A 17,396-nucleotide genomic window follows, 5' to 3' on the forward strand; every position below is an offset into this window, starting at 1 on the left:
CGAGACCATGGCATGTTTCTGAAGTGGTTAAACATTCATCTTCTACCGTGAATAAAGACACTTTCTTATTCTTATGAGATTGGGTTATTACAGAGTTGCACCTCCGTCTTTATTGTTGTTCAGAAGGTGACAGTCGCAAATTCTCCTTCATCTACCGTTGCCCAGACCCAGACTAAAGTGGTTGTTTTTTCATTTTCCGCACATGTTTCATTCTTCCAGATGATACTGTGGGAGTCAGAGCTCAGCGGTGCAGATCAGCACCAGTGAGAGAAAACCAAGAAGCCAGGCCTTTCCTGCCTCCTAGTGGCGTCACCAGTAACATTTAGGGCAGAGTCGGGAGAGGAAACGACTGTGCAGAAGCTTTACGAGCAGCCTCAATGATGTGGACTGTCAGCTTTGCAGGAGGATCAGCTTTATCCCGTTGCCATTTGCAAGGAGCCTCCTGAGGATTTCATGCAACGCAGGTTTTCTTTTGGGCATTAAAATTGTTGTCGGAAGTGAGATATGCACCAACATACATTTGATGGAGTTTAAACCTTTTTGGAGTCAGAAAGGAGACAGCTTTACGTATTATAAAACCAGACGGAATAGTGTTGCAGTTTAAACTGTTGTGCAAACAGACTAAAAAACTCTGAAACCGTTCTCCTGCCGGGGAGAGTTTAGGAATAAAAGAGCGTCTGGTACTGAGCAGGTGTGTTGCGTGTTGGCTTTGACGGTGTAGGTGACGTCAGGGCCCCTGGGCTCCTCTCTCTCCCTCTCTCTCTCCCTCTCTCTCTCCCTCTCTCTCTCTCTCTCTCCGTCAGACTCTCGCTCAGACGCTCCGTGTTGCTCTCAGAGTGCGGAGCGGATCAGGAGGAGAACCGATCTCTGGAGTTATGCCTGGGCTCCGGAAACGTACAGCTCCCCTCTCCCCCGTCACCCTCCTGCTTTTTTCCCTCTCCCTGGCTTGACTTCACCTCTCTTTGGCTCTAAAGGGGAGAGACGATCAGCTGAGCTGGGGCGTGCGTTATGGTGCGCCTTTGCGCATTATTCCCGGACCTTTAAGAGAGTATTTTTCCCTCTTTTTTTTGCAATTTTCCTTGCACTAAAATGATGCAGGCTTGTGTTTGTGGACAGGATGAGAGGGCAGGTTTTCCAGCCCGCGTCTCCTCCTGAGTCTCTGCGTGAAGGCGCTGAATAAATCGGGGCTGGCTGGAAAGGAAGAAAGAAAGAAAGGGGGGGATTGCAGTAAGAAGCTTTTTTTTTTTCTCTCAGCAATTCTTCTGTCAATGTGCCAGTTCAATCAGCTACGCAGAGTCTCACTGATTTGAGCCGGTTCGACTTATTTTTTCTTCTCAAGGACTGTTTGCTTTTCTACCCTTTTAGGATTTTTTTGACATTTGGGAGGATCAAAGTGGAATCCCTGTGCATCATGGTCCCTTTTTAGTGCCACATACCGGTGGTGTGCGTTTGAGCTTGTGTGTTTGTGTTTATGTGTGAGTGAATGAATGCTTCTACCCCCCCTCGCCCCCCGCTCCCCCTCCCAGCCCCGCAGTGAGAACTCACTCCCTCCTTTTTCTCCCATCCTGCCGAGGCTCCTGCTGCACAGTTAAATGCTGGATCTATATTTCAACGACCTTTTTCGCCTGTAAAAATGCTGAGTGGCATCCTGCTTCTGAGCGTTCTCACGGTCACCAGCCTGTCGCCGTCGGAAACGGAGAGCCGCAAAACTTCAGCCTTCAAAGACATCTGCAAGGCGCGCTGCGCCTGCGAGGAACGGGAGAACATCATGAACATCAACTGCGAGAGCAAAGGATTTACCAGCGTCAGCCAGTTCCAGGCACCCCCCAACAAAATCTCCCAGCTCTTTTTGAACGGTAACTTTCTGTCACGGCTCGGTGCCAACGAGTTTGTCAATTACGGCAATGTCACCTCGCTGCACCTGGGGAATAACGGCTTGCAGGAGATCAGGACCGGAGCCTTTAACGGCCTCCGCTCGCTGAAGCGGCTCCATTTAAACAACAACAACTTGGAAATGATTAAAGAGGACACGTTTGCAGGACTGGAGAGTTTGGAGTATTTACAAGCGGACTATAATTACATCAGCACCATCGAGCCGGGCGCTTTTAGCAAGCTGAACAAACTCAAAGTGTTGATCCTCAACGACAACCTGCTGTTGTCTCTGCCGCCAAACATTTTCCGCTTTGTCCTCCTCACTCATTTGGATTTACGTGGCAACCGGCTGAAGATGCTGCCGTTTGCTGGTGTTCTGGAGCACATTGGTGGGATCATGGAGATCCAGCTGGAGGAGAACCCCTGGAACTGCACCTGCGACCTCATCCCCCTCAAGTCCTGGCTGGACACCATCTCTGTGTTTGTGGGGGACATAGTGTGTGAGACGCCGTTCAGGCTGCATGGGAAAGACATCACGCAGCTGATCAAGCAGGACCTGTGCCCCCGCAGGAACGCAGGGGAGCGTCTCCACAGCCCCTCCGACTCCCACTTCCAGGGGGCCCTGCCCCCCACCTACTACCCGGGCAATGTCAACCCCACTCGCGCTCCCAAAGCTTCTCGTCCGCCCAAAATGCGCTACAGGACCACCCCTCGGGTTTCCAAGGACAGGCACGTCTTTGGGCCCATCATGGTCTACCAGACGCGCTCCCCCGTCCCCATGCTGTGTCCCAGCGTGTGCGTTTGCACGTCACAGAACCCGGACAGCGGGCTCAACATCAACTGTCAGGAGAGGAAGCTGCACAACATCAGCGAGCTCAACCCCAAGCCCTCCTACCCAAAGAAGCTCCACTTGACCGGGAACTATTTACAAGTGGTTTACAGAAAGGATCTGACTGAGTATAGCTCACTGGAGCTGCTGCATTTAGGGAATAACAGGATTGCAAGGATTCAGGAAGGCGCTTTTGAGAATCTCACAAACCTCAGACGGCTCTACCTGAATGGGAATTACATCGAGTCGCTTTCTCAGTCTCTGTTCGCAGGCCTGCAGTCACTGCAGTATCTGTATTTGGAATATAACATCATCAAAGAGATTTCGCCACAGACATTTAATTCCCTGCAAAACCTCCAACTGCTTTTTCTTAACAACAATCTGCTGAGGTCGCTTCCTGACAATGTTTTTGGGGCCACCATGCTGACGCGGCTCAACCTTAGGAACAATCACTTCTCCCACCTGCCGGTGCGGGGGGTTCTGGACCAGCTGTCGGCCTTCATCCAGATCGACCTGCAGGAGAACCCCTGGGACTGCACCTGCAACATCGTGGCACTCAAGAACTGGATGGAGCTTTCCAGCACTAGCGTGGTGGTGAATGAGATCACGTGTGATTCGCCCTCTAAGCACGCAGGGCGTCTGCTGCGGTCGCTCCGTAACGAGGCGATCTGCCCCGAGCCAAGCAACGCCTCCCCATCCCAGTACACCCCGCCTACTAAAGCCCTGACGTTAATCAGTCCCAGCACTGAAGCCGCTACGCCGTTCTCTTCTTCTTCTGCTTCTTCTTCGTCTTCTTCTCGTTCTTCTCCTTCTCCTTCTTCTTCTTCTTCCTCTTCTTCTCTGTCTCTCTTAAGCTCTGTGGGCCCCACTGAATCCCAGCTCTACGGTCCGGAGTTACACTCCGAAGTCCCGCTCTCGGTCCTGATCCTGGGGCTGCTGGTGGTTTTTATCCTGTCCGTCTGCTTCGGCGCGGGCCTCTTCGTTTTCGTTCTCAAACGGCGCAAAGGGGTGGAGCACGTTCCCACCGGCGCCAACAACCTGGACCTCAACTCCTTCCAAGTGCAGTACGGCTCGTACGCCCCGGAACTGACCCGAGACAAAAGCTCCGAGACCCACGTGTATAACTACATCCCCCCGCCGGTGGGCTCCATGTGCCAGAACCCCATCTACATCCAGAAAGACGGGGAACAGGTGGCGTATTACCGCAACCTGAAGGAGCTCAGCTTCGGGCCCCTGGACGCAAAGAAGGACGACGTCCTGAGCCGCAGCCCGGGCACCTACACCATCAACACGGTGGACTTTATGGATAAATCCCCAACGCTGTGCGGGTTGGCCACGCCGGAGCCCCCGGAGATGCTGTACCAGAACATCGGGGAGAGGCCCAACAAAGAGCTGCCCATGAGCGCGGGCGCCCCGCCGTTCACGTACAACTTTTGCACGTTACCTAAGAGACCCTGCATCGTGCCCCCCTACGAGGCCGCCACGGCCCGGCGGCACGTCGCCAACCAGGACAGGCTGAACAAAACGGTGCTGTACGGGACCCCGAGGAAGTACTACGGGCTGGAACACCCTTCCAAAAACAACGAGCACCCTGCACTGCTGCTCCCCGGGAAGCTAAAGACAGAGCCCGACTACCTGGAGGTTCTGGAGAAACAGACTGCAATGAGCCAACTGTAAAATAGCAGCGTCGCTCGCAGGTTCTGTGCAGCATTCATAATAATCACAGAGTTACTGTAACAATCTCTATATATCCACCTTATCTATCTGTGTTCAATCCCACATGATGAACTGGAGGTGAACTAATGCTTTCAATGATCTTTTTCTCACGTCTTTTTCTTCTCTTTTTTCGTTTCAAGATGTATAAAAAGCATATAAGAAATACAGTATATTATTATGCAGAAATGATAAACTATTTCCTTTCTCTTTTGAAAAATGAGATTTTAAAAGACACACAGCAGTGTTTTCATGAACCTGACCTTGTTTTTTGTTTCCCTGTAACAAAGAGAACATATGAAATCATTATTCCTTGTAGACGAGCTACAGATTGACATTCCTGTACATACTTTAGCCTACAGAGATAAATGGTGAGTGTTCAAGGGAAATCTTAGAAACCCAACATGCGGCAAATTTCACTAATCCAGAAAGTGCCTTTGCACTCCAATATTTTATCATTGACGCCCTCTGCAAAATGGAATTGTTCTTCTTGTTTTTCCTTTTTTGGTGGGAGAGTGATGTACTTTAATGGATAAAAAAATCTTTATGTAAAATAGAAGACTTATTTGTCTGTTTAAAAAAAAAAAGAGTCTGGCTGTGAAACCATGTTATTTTGCTTTCATTATGAAGTGTCTTTGGAACAATACAGAGAACATTGTATGCTGAAGGAGAGCAATACAGTGTGGCAAGATTGCGCCATTAAATTTTCACTGAAGCACTTTGTCAACATCCTGGGCTTGAGCTGCATTTTGTTGAGGCTGTGTGTGATTCTTTTGGGGGATGTTTTGTGCTGTGGACAGTTGTGTGCATGCTGATGAAACAGGATGCATTCTAGAATGGTCTCACTTTCCTGATCTGACACAGCATTTCATTTTTTTCTTAAAACCTCCGTCTGCTGAGCACACCGACCAGGGTTAGCAGTTCCTTCCCGGTGCTTGTATTGTCTGAAAAGGCTGCGTTGGCCTCAGGAGGGATGCGTAGGAGGGAGAGAATGTGGAGGATTTTTTTCTCCAAATGATTGCTGCTTCCTGGGGTTTGTGAGCTTACGTGAAGAAGGAATGTCCGATAAGTTATCAGCTTTTGTGGATGAGCTGTGAAAAACACAAGTTTGGTGACTTCTCGCATCCTAAAGTGATGTGCATGTTGTTTTAGATGCTGAGAGTGTTGTGTGAGGGCTGTTGTTTGTGGTTAGGAGGGTTTGCAATAACAGAGATGTTATTAAGCTCTGGTTTTCCACTGCTGTTTTCACTTAAAAGACGTTTTGCGTCATGTGTGCTGCTGCTGCTCGCTCTCATTCTCTTTTTCTATCCATCAAATTGAAGTCGACGTTGTTTTTTTTGTGTCTTGTGAATGGTCAAATTCACAGGACACAAATCCAAATTCTTCTGTCCTTTTGTTAACCCCCACCCTCCGCCCTTTCTTTCTTTCTCTACATCACTGGATCTGTGCTGACTATGGTGCTGCTGTCCAAGGTGCTGAAACCTTGCTGGCAACAGCTGAAACCTGCAGAAACCTGCAGAAACCTGCTGAAACCTGCTGAAAGCACATGTGCACAGAGTTGGGACACCTGCAGAAAGGGAGCTATCACACTGCTGTGCTTTCCCAAAACAAATGTGTTCGTCTTTTCTAAAATACAACTGGATTTGGATAAAAATCCAAGAAAAAAAAAATATTAGCAGTCTATATTACTTTTCCTTTTCCTTGAACTTTCAGTCTTGTCTTGACTTTTGGAAGGTCTAAAGAAATCAAAACACAGGTTAAATGCTAAAAGAATACAAGGAAGTGGATATAAAACTCAACAGTCAATTTTGGGCTGAATCAAAGAAAAGAGTTGCTGTTGTAAAATAATAATCCGTAATGTTGATTTTTTGCATTTCATTTCATTTTATTTTTTATATACATATATTATATATTAATTTACTTGATCTCAATGTTTTGTCTTTGTGTCTATGAAGCTTCTTTGAGATCTTTTAAAAGCGCTCTGTAAATAATTATATATATATATATATATATATATATATATATATATATATATATATATATATATATATACCCGGCAGGGTCTTTCTGTGTGGAGTTTGCATGTTCTCCCCGTGCTTGCGTGGGTTTTCTCCGGGTACTCCGGCTTCCTCCCACAGTCCAAAAACATGCATATTAGGTTAATTGATGATTCTAAATTGCACGTAGGTGTGAGTGTGTCTGGTTGTTTGTCTGTATATGTGGCCCTGTGATGGACTGGTGACCTGTCCAGTGTGTAACCCCTGCCTCTCACCTGAAAATAGCTGGGATAGGCTCCAGCAGACCCCCATGACCCTGCAAAGGATAAAGCGGGTATAGATAATGGATGGATGGATATATGTATATATATATATATATATATATATATATATATATATATATATATATATATATATATATATATATATATATATATATATATATTTATTTTGAAATAGACCTTTTTATGGACCTTTTTATTTTACCAATAGTCCCTACTTACAAATCTCCAGGTGAATGGTGATACCTATGAGCAAAGTGGTTCTTCATATCATATCATATCATATCATAGAAGTGCGATATTAAATGAGAACTGGTGCAGCTCAAAGCCGTGCATTTCACTAAAATCCATAACCCTAACCATCGTTTTAAAGCCCCCAAAACAGTCGATAAACCTTGAATTGAACTGGTCTGAAATAGTTATTATGCTTATCAAAATCTAAAACTCAAATTGAAACTAACAGTGAAAAAAGAATTCCCCTTAACTGAAATAAAAATGAAAACTAAAGATGTATATAAAAATGAAAACTTAATTAAAAACAAAAATAAACAGTGCAAAACTAACTGAACTGAAACACAACTGCCGGTAAAATGAACTTTGAAAAACAAAATAAAATGTAACAACTATTATAACCTTGGTCTGAAACGTGGGACCAGGACATTTGTACAAGTAGCAGTGAATTCATAAGCAGATCTACATTTGTTTGATTTGTTCTTATCCGTTTATACTTATTTGGTTTTAGATAAGAGGGGAATCTTTCTTTTTTGTTCAGTTTCCTGTTTCTGAAACAGAATGAATGAATGAAAGTCCGATTTTACTTGAAGTCTTTCTCTTTTTATTTTTAGTGGGTTGGTCAGATTGATGAAAAAGTGGATCTGTTATCTGGAAACAGGATGATACTGAAGTCTAACGTGAATGTTTAAATGATCAAACTAAAGAAGCACTCACAATTCAAGCAAATTACGTAAAATACACTATTATTGAGCACAAAATATAATCCAAGGCCCTGCTGTGGTCCTGGACAAACTCAGCCTGGCCCTCCTTAACTGAAACTAGAACAATACAAAGAAAAAGTTGTATTTTAATGATTCTGGGGGGGCTTAGAAGAGAGTCCATACTGCATCCAAAGATTTCACCGTTTTGACTGAATTGTATACTGTTTAGATGGTTTAGAAAAGGTTTCCACAGCAAATCATGTTTTGTCACCAGTATTGATTCAACAGCAGTGTGTTTCATCAGTCTAGGGTGTTGATGTCTTTGATATGTCTTTCTAGCAATCATGCTGAATACAGCAGATTGCTATGCATATTTTTAGACAGCAGTCAAACATCTACAAATTTGCGACATGCGTTTACTAAAACCTCGTCAAAAAAGCTTTTAAATCAAGTTTTAACGCAGCTGTGTGAGGCAGCTAAACTGTGTCTGTGTTTGAGTTCAGCTGTGCAACGAGTGGCCTTTTGACTGCTCTAACGTATCGGCCACCTCTGGGTCAAAACCAAGAAAAACATCGGCTTGTCGCTCGCGTGTCGTTCAAATTCAGCTTCGTCTCCCAGCACAGCTCCCTGACGACTGTTAAGAGATTCTCTTATATCAGAAAGACATTGTAAAGGCTGAAAGCATGCTAATCAGTGGTTCTGAGATAAGGGAATATGATAAAGGCTACATTTGTCATCTTTGGTGTAGATATTCTCGGTTTCATAAAAAAATTGTCTAGTTTTAGAATAGTGTTTAGAAGTGGATTTCAAACCTTTCATGCACGAATGATAGAAAAACTGCTTTAATTTGTTCAGAGACTGTTATTTATGTTTCATTTTCTTCCTGTTCCACTCCTGTGGACATCATGTACCGTAATCCTTTCACCAATGAAGGGATGTATTTTTTTCCCTCGTGTGCTTTCATTTCTTTATTAACAGAAAAGGAATTAACTTTTTTTTCCTGCAAAAAAAAGTTATCTTAAAACCACTTTTCTTTTTTTCGTATGAATGGTTGTGGACTGACTGACTCGCTGATGTCACTGAAGTGGCTACTGAAAACCGGCTGCTCAGTGAAGTAACTACTATGCATGAAAGAGTTACGTTGGTGTTTTCAGTCTCAGTGGATGTATTTAATGACATCACTGCACCAACCAAGTCAATGCGTGTGTGATCGCATGATTCATGCATCTGTGCACATTGTAAGGGATCTGTGCGTTGACATTTACGTTTGTATTACTGTGTAATTCCACCCCCAAATGCTAGGGGGCGGTCTAGTTCTTTTTTTCAGCGCTGTAGCTACAAGTGTTGTAGTTCTTTCTGTTTACTCTCTTAGCTCAGACTTGGCAATGCAACAAATGAAGTAAATCGCATGTGAGTTGGAACTGATAACAATTGCAAAACCACAAAGAGGTAGTAGTGTACGGAAGAGTATTAGGGCCAGGCAGGAGAAAAATACAAATAATATTTTAGAGGAGGAAGATTTTTTTTTCATTATGCACTTCGAGAAAAAAGTTGAAATGTCCAGGAAAAAGTCGAAATGTCGAGATTAATGTTGAAGTACAATGTCGAGAAAAAAGACAAAATGTTGAGAAAAAAGTCGAAATGTCGAAAATAATGTTGAAATACAATTTCGAGAAAAAAGTCCAAATGTTGAGAAAAAAATTTTGACTTTATTCTTGAAATTGTATTTCGACATTAATCTCGACATTTCAACTTTTTTCTCGACATTTCGACTTTTTTCTCAAAGTGCACAATAAAAAGAAAATCTTCCTCTCTCAAATATTGTTTCTCCTGCATGGCCATAATACTCTTCCGTAAGTAGTGGGAAATATATAGAAGGAAATACAACGATACCAAGTGACCCACTCACATTTGTTGCGATCCACATCAACCTGATGTGTTGGTACAGGAGGTTTCAATATAGGGTTGCCATAATTCATAATACTTAAGTTTGTGCTTTATTACTTTACTCTAAATAAAGAGGCACCTGCAATTTTAGCAGATTATATGAAACATGTTAATCAGTAAAAGCTGAATCGATAATACCGAGTCTTTACTGTCTACTTGAAGAGGACATTTTAACTTTTTTTTCTCCTTTTAATATTTGCACATTTAAAACTTAATGTTTGTTCATTAAGATAGTTGGCCATTGTTCTTCTGCCTTGTGTCACCTGAAGAGGTCCCACATGCCTAAGATGACACACGAGCCATAGACACACAAGCAATGATGCTTGCATTTTTACATTTTTACAAGTTTTTCAAGAAGTTGTATTGGGGCTATAAAGTTGGTCCAGATTTGTTCAAATGTAGTTCTCTGCATCCCTGAACAATGAGCCGTATTTCATGTTATAAATATTTCCAACATGACTTCATGCCAATCTAGAATGGAGAGTAAGACTAAAGGCTAAACATGGTAGCCTAGTGGTTACAGAGGAGGGCTGGAGTCCCCACCCGCAGTCCCCACAGAAAACATAAAAACTATTCAAAAAATACAATCAAACAAGGGAACAAATATAAAACATACCTAGTAACAAAATACATTTAGCAGCATTTAAAAGCAGTATGGATTGTATCTAAAGTGACTTGAGTTTAAAGTTACTTGAGCAAAAAATGCATGTTACAATACTGTGGTTGAAGTCCAGCTAGCTGTGATTGAAGCCCGGCTAGCTGTGGATGTAGCCCAGGTAGCTGTGGTTGTAGCCCATGTAGCTGTGGTTGTAGCCCAGGTAGCTGTGGTTGTAGCCCAGGTAGCTGTGGTTGAAGCCCAGGTAGCTGTGATTGAAGCCCGGCTAGCTGTGGTTGAAGCCCGGCTAGCTGTGGTTGAAGCCCAGCTAGCTGTGGTTGTAGCCCATGTAGCTCTGATTGTAGCCCATGTAGCTGTGATTGTAGCCCAGGTAGCTGTGGTTGAAGCCCAGGTAGCTGTGGTTGTAGCCCAGGTAGCTGTGGTTGTAGCCCAGGTAGCTGTAGTTGTAGCCCAGGTAGCTGTAGTTGTAGCCCAGGTAGCTGTGGTTGAGGCCCGGCTAGCTGTAGTTGTAGCCCGGCTAGCTGTGGTTGAAGCCTGGCTAGCTGTGGTTGTAGCCCAGGTAGTTGTGGTTGAAGTCGGGCTACCTGTGGTTGAAGTCCGGCTAGCTGTGGTTGTAGCCCAGGTAGCTGTGGTTGAAGCCCGGCTAGCTGAAGCCCAAGTAACTGTTGTTGTAGCCCATGTAGCTGTTGTTGAGGCCCAGGTAGCTGTAGTTGAGGCCCGGCTAGCTGTGGTTGTAGCCCAGCTAGCTGTGGTTGAAGCCCAGCTAGCTGTGGTTGAAGCCCAGCTAGCTGTGGTTGAAGCCCAGCTAGCTGTGGTAGCCCAGGTAGCTGTGGTTGAAGCCCAGCTAGCTGTGGTAGCCCAGGTAGCTGTGGTTGAGGCCCGGCTAGCTGTAGCCGTAGCTGTAGGAAAGGGACTTGTATGTAAGAGTACTTTTGATTCAAATCCCCTTGTCTGTATTTTACAGACACCTTTGAATGTCCTGATCTTGTTTATCAACCTGTTTCCATGCTCACCCTTCTTAAGAGGATTGAAAAACACTTCTGCACTATTAATAATACTAATGGCAGTTGTTCCCAGCCGTGATCAGCTCGTTCACTTCTTTTGTACAAAGCATGATGGGAGATCAATATTCACAAATTGAACAGTGGTTTGTCTGCAGACCCAAGCTCTTGCAGCTGTCTGCAGTGTGCCTGATCCTTTCAGTGAGGCTTCAGTGCCTTTAGCAATGTTCTCATTTCTGAACGAACGATGACCACATGTGACCAAAGTACCAGCCGAGGCGGAAGGACCAGGGATCATCCGTTATCAGATTTGTTTTCGCTCCGTCATGACGCTTGCTGTTACACACCGGATGCACAGGTAGACTCATTTCCATCCATCATGTCCAAAACTGGGACACTTCCATCAGCAAAACCCAACAGAATCACAATTCTTCCGTGATAGATTGTTTCAATAACCCGCTATTACCAGGCAGGAGGCACACTTTCAGCGCGTAAGCCGAGGTTTAGGATGATATTGGTAGCAGATAAATTGTGCTCCCCTGAGTGCAAAAGAGAAAAAAAAAAGTTTTTATGTTGCATTCGACATCTCATTTACTTCAGATACGGTCCTCTACCTGCCTTCTCGTTCAACTCCCTTTATGCATTTATTCCAGGGCCCCTTAGTGCCGTTACTCTTTTTCTAATCGTGTTTCTTTCATCTGGGCGTTCTGGTGCAACGGCAACGCGGCGAGCAGCGGAGATGCTGCAGTAAGCAAAGCTGTGGATGCTGTCATGCAGGCTTCCTTTTTAACAAGCTTCCCCATTTCAGCTGCTGTGTGAATGGAGTGGGTGGGTGGGGGTGGCTGGGGGTGGAGGTGCGCAGAGCCGCTCATTCCTCCTCGTCTCTCAGAATGGAGTGATTTTCCTTCCTTGGGCACAATAGGTCCTCTGTCTCTTTTTAGTGGCAGTGGAGGAAAGAGAATGCACACACTCAGATACACACACACACACACACACACACACACACACACACACAGACACACACACTCACTCTCAGGGGATACAAGGGAGGGTTGTAACATGTGCAGCCTTGCACACCAATGAGGAAGCTTTCTCCCAGAACACTCTCCTCTCTTATCTATCTTCCTAGCAGCCCTGGGACTCTTGTGCGTGTGTGTGTGTGTGTGTGTGTGTGTGTGTGTGTGTGTGTGTGTGTGTGTGTGTGTGTGTGTGTGTGTGTGTGTGTGTGTGTGTGTGTGTGTGTGTGTGTGTGTGGCTGGGTGAGTGCTTGCATTCATATATTCCTATACAAAGTGAGAGAACGTCAATAACCCTGTAGAGATACCCCCCCCACCCTCGCCCCACCCGATGTGATTCAGATGTATAAATAAGGATTTGGTGGGAAACACTCCCCATGCCTCCCTTGCTCACTCTGCCAGACCCCCACCACCCTGCCCGAGTGATATGATAGAAAACTATCAATTTGTATTCCAGTACGGTGGCTCAATGTGTGGATAAGCGATGCAGAGATGACTTTGAAGCATAGGGGCTGTTGCATTCAGTTGATTTATAATCAGTGTTTCAGGGCCTCTCTTTGTGCGTGCACGTGCCTCCAGGTATAGGTGCATTATGCTGCGAGTGTGTGTGACACCAGCGTTTCACACACACATGCGATTTTAATCATTTTGCCGCAGACCGCTGCGATCCATTCTCCCTCTCTGGCCGCTGCGCGCTCGCGTTTGCCGTTCCATCACTCTCCCCTTTGCTCATTCTCGATTGTTGTCACGTCATCCCCTCGCTGGCGTTTCATTCTCTGAGATAGGCATTTTGGTCCAAGCTGTGCCTCCATTTCTGCAACTTTCCCTCAGCTGTTTGAACTTGAATGTGACGGAGGTTTCCCGTCTTGCAGAGGAGGGATGTGCGCCATTGTCCTTCTGCCTTTTGTCACCTGAAGTGGTCCCACATGCCTAAGATGACATAGACACACGAGCAATGATGCTTGCATTTTTACATTTTTACAAGTTTGTCAAGAAGTGAAGTGGAAGAGTCATGTGTAATCTGTTTGCATTGGGGCTATAAAGTTGGTCCAGATTTGTTCAAATTTAGTTCTCTGCATCCCTGAACAATGAGCCTTATTTCATATTATAAATATTTCCAATCTGACTTCATGCCAATCTAGAATGGGAAGTAAGACTAAACCATTTCCTGTAACTGATTACTTACTTTCCGCCAGTAGAACCTGCTGTAGGTTCATACTTTGTGTCTGTTCCAGATGCACAAATATGACCAAAATGAAGTTTCCATGTACTTCTATGTAAGAGTACTTTTGATTCAAATCACCTTGTCTATATTTTACAGACACCTTTGAATTTCCTGAGCTTGGGATATTGCCAAAAAATAGCATCTATCTTGTTTACCAACCTGTTTTCATGACCCCTGCGATCCATTCTCCCTCTCTGGCCGCTGCGCGCCCGCGTTTGCTGTTCCATCACTTTCCCCTTTGCTCATTCTCGATTATTGTCACGTCATCCCCTCGCTGGCGCTTCATGCTCTGAGATAGGCATTTTGGTCCAAGCTGTGCCTCCATTTCTGCAACTTTCCCCTCAGCTGTTTGAACTTGAACGTGTTGGAGGTGTCCTGTATTGCAGAGGTGGGATGTGGGCAGGTTTGAAGTTTTTGGCTTCTGAGAGAAAAGGGTAGATATTAGTTCAAAGCTATCTCAGCTGTCATTGATTCAGTTCTGCTGAAAGTGTCTGGTTTCTTTGGTTGTTGCTTTTTTCCTGTAGATGAGAGCCAGATTCTCAGATGGTGGGTTGTTCTGCTGCTTCTTACGGGCTCTGTGGGTACTCTGGCTCTGTTTTCAGATGTGAGCTAACTTGTGGCTACCATCTGCACTCTGACAGCGTACCACCTAAACCACTACGTTTCCAGTTTATCCAGCTTCTGAGCTCATCGTTGAGTGCGACTGCGACACCACAAGCAAAGGTTCAGCTGATGTGCTGTTTAATTGTGTGGAAACCGGAAGCATGCCAAATGAATATTCTGGCATTAAATCAACCATGGGGTGACTATAGAGATATACAGATGCGACTTCACAGCGAGTTACGCCCACTGAGTGTCAGAAAGACCTAGTGGCAGAAAGACTGAGTGTCAGAAAGACTGAGTGTCAGAAAGACTGAGTGGCAGAAAGACTGAGTGGCAGCGTAAACTTTCAGTTTGAGCAACTGGAAAACATCTAAAATGGGAAAGAGCTGTTGTGCAATCAACTGTACTCAGATTTAGCAAGAAATCTGAGTTATCGTTTTACAGACTGCCGAAAAATAAGCTTAAGAGAGACAAATGGATCACTGCAATTCACAGAAACAACTGGATTCCAGACACCGAAAACTGGATTTGTGGTTCCCATTTTGTATCAGGTAATGTTGGATTTTTGGGTAGCTAACGTTAAACAGTCAAATCATAAAGTTCAGGGTCCTCATTACTTTAATTTCTACAACAAATCCTGTCTTGAAGTCGGACCAAGCGTCAAGACTTTTGTAAGCCTTCAAGCTTTGCTTTGTGTATTTCCCCGGTGTAGAAATTAAGTACATATAAATATCAGGAAACTGGATTCATGGCCAAATATTAATGTCCATGGACCACTGGTTCTTGGGGTAACTGTACGGGTCACTGTCAAGTCCAACTGCCTTTAATTTAAGCCGATAATCAGCTGTTATCCCGTCTTCTCCACGAGTTACAGCTGTTTTTGCCACTAAGTGTGAGTAAGGGGGCTGGTCCAGTGGGGAAGTGACATCAATGCATACCCTCTATTTGATGGTAAGAGATGTAAACATTCATGAACTGAAGCACTTTTGAGTTAGAAGAGAATCTGTTTTTGCAGAAAAATTGCAGTTAGTGTCAGCACCCGCTCAGTCAGCCTCCTTCAAAGTAAATATCTATTTTTAGTAGCAGACATGTATCAAGGGTTAATCTGGATAAGGTCCCCACAGACAAACGGATGTAATTTCAACTTTTATGAGTAGCAGAAAACAAAAACAACTTATCACTAGGATTTTTCGTACAGACACATCCTTCCTGGTCATACTTGCTTATTTTCACATAGATATAGAAGTACTGATCCAGTTCTATGGCTGTGGAGGGATCACATCTAATGTTCCATAAATATACTAATATTAGCTATTTTGTCTTCCTGGATTAATAAAGTATTATTAAATTGAATTCAATTTAACTGAATAAGCTAAGATTAGAGTTGCCAACTCCCTGAGAGATAAATAATGGACACCTCATCAGCCGGCCACCCCGATTGCCTTCGCCCTTTCTGGTGTGGTGAATTTTTTTAGCCCCTTTTTTTGTGAGTGAAACGATTTTTTTAACTATTTGACTAAAACCTGAATTGAATTAGATGCATATTTTTGAATGCCATGAACACATGGAAAACAAATTATTATCCAGCAATTCACTTCATACACAATAACAAAATTAACTGAATAAAATAAGTATCTTTGTTAAGCAGAAACCTTCACTGCTTAACTTAAAATTGTCCACATCCATCCTGTAATAGTGCACATTTTTAGTGCAATAACAAAAGTGCAAACAGAGAGTCTGTAGAAAACTTGTAAACATATTTGTGCCTCAAAGGCCATGCCTGTAGCTACAGTTGTAGTAAAACAGAAAAACATAACTTATGAACTCAACAGCTCAATGCCATTTTCCATTGGCATTTTATGACTCTCACAGTAATACGAGACAAAGTGCCTCCCTTTCAGCTCAATACGGGACTCGTACTTTAGTTTATGAATACGGGACGATTCCGTTTTTCAAGGGACGGTTGGCAACACTAGGAGGGATGTTTCCAGGTCTGCTCGTTCCGTCCGTTTACAGTAAGACGTAGAAGAGGCTCAAAAGCACTCTCCAGAAAACCCTGGTGACATCACAGGGGGTTTGTCCGGTTTGTCTGGCCCTTCGTCCAAAGTCGGTCTGTTCAACCACCGACACCAACGCCAGTGCAGCAGCGTTTAAGAGCTCCCATTGGCCTTTAAAACCAGCTTGAACTCTAAATCAATGCAAAGTTGTTCAGAGTACAAGCAGAACCAGTTTGTATTTGCTTAATGTATCAACAATTGGCTCCATAGTCGAGGAAAACTTTGTAGCTTTCATGAAGCACTGATTATGGGTTATTCGATAATTAACAGGAAGTGTTACTCTGCTGGCCCTTTAACATTGACATTTCCACATTATAATTGGAAAAGGTCTCACTATTTCCATTTGAGTGACTACATCAATGTGCAACACCGTGATCTATGAATCCACATATTTTATACGGCACAGCCCTCAGCTAACACCTTGGTAACATTAGATTAACCCAATGAGCCTTAAATAGGTGTCTCTTCAGCGGACGGATCTCTGTGACCTCATATGCAACAGATACTAGTGCATAGTGATATGTGGGATGATTCTGCATCTGTGATTTATTGGAGAGAAGTGCAGAGCGTGGAGCTCTGCTCTTGTTTCTGAGCACAGCAGAGCCGCCACTGCTAACCCAACGTAGAGAGAGACGTGTCTGCTCCAGAGCCGAGGCGTGCTCCACTTAGGTGGTCACATGTAATCAAACCGTAATCACATCTAATCGCTGTGCCTGCTTAAATATTAACGTCGCCATGATTGCCCTTGATTAAAGTATTGATTTCGCAGGTTTTTCATGCACATCAAGTAGCCAGCCGTTTTAACTGCAGCCTGCTTTTTTCAGGTCTCCTTTAACGATTATGGATGATCTGGAGCCTCTGCGTGTTTAAAACGTTACAGTGATGCATTGGAGCTGCTCCAGCATTCATTTTTCAAGAAACAGTGGATCTAAAGAGTATGTTGCTCTGTTTAAATGACCTTTACTTCCTAAGGAGGCAAAGACAGCTTTTCTGAGGAATACTAAACGCCCAGAGAAATTTAGTACATAGTGAAGAAATTCAAATATTTTGGAATGCTAAAAAGCAATGAGACGAGCTACTCAGTTTCACATGAATGTACATTTCCAAATGGCTTTCATTTGGTCCGTCCTAAAGGCTTCATACCAGTTTTATGTTACTCCCTAGAGACTGCTTAAAGAAAATGAGAGAAGCATCAGTTACCAAACCCAAAAAATGAGGTAACATTGACGAATGTGACCAGTGATGTCTCATTAACCCTTGTACTGTCTTTGGGTCAAAATGACCTCATTCTCCTGTTCCTTCTT

General features: G+C 44.1%; 1 protein-coding gene across 1 annotated transcript; it reads left to right on the top strand.

Moving 5' to 3' along the window:
• The first annotated feature begins 848 nt into the window (after positions 1 to 848).
• slitrk2 (SLIT and NTRK-like family, member 2) lies at positions 849 to 5,108 on the top strand. The gene has a single exon (XM_061725930.1). It carries the CDS (start codon positions 1,634 to 1,636, stop codon positions 4,376 to 4,378), a length of 2,745 nt encoding a protein of 914 aa, XP_061581914.1. The 5' UTR covers positions 849 to 1,633; the 3' UTR covers positions 4,379 to 5,108.
• The last annotated feature ends 12,288 nt before the right edge of the window (positions 5,109 to 17,396 follow it).

This window comes from Cololabis saira, chromosome 7 (assembly GCF_033807715.1).
Source record: "Cololabis saira isolate AMF1-May2022 chromosome 7, fColSai1.1, whole genome shotgun sequence".
Lineage (NCBI taxonomy): Eukaryota > Metazoa > Chordata > Actinopteri > Beloniformes > Belonidae > Cololabis > Cololabis saira.

Excerpts from the sequence above, each read along its gene's own strand:
- slitrk2 (XM_061725930.1), top strand. The coding sequence starts at position 1,634 with ATGCTGAGTGGCATCCTGCTTCTGAGCGTTCTCACGGTCACCAGCCTG.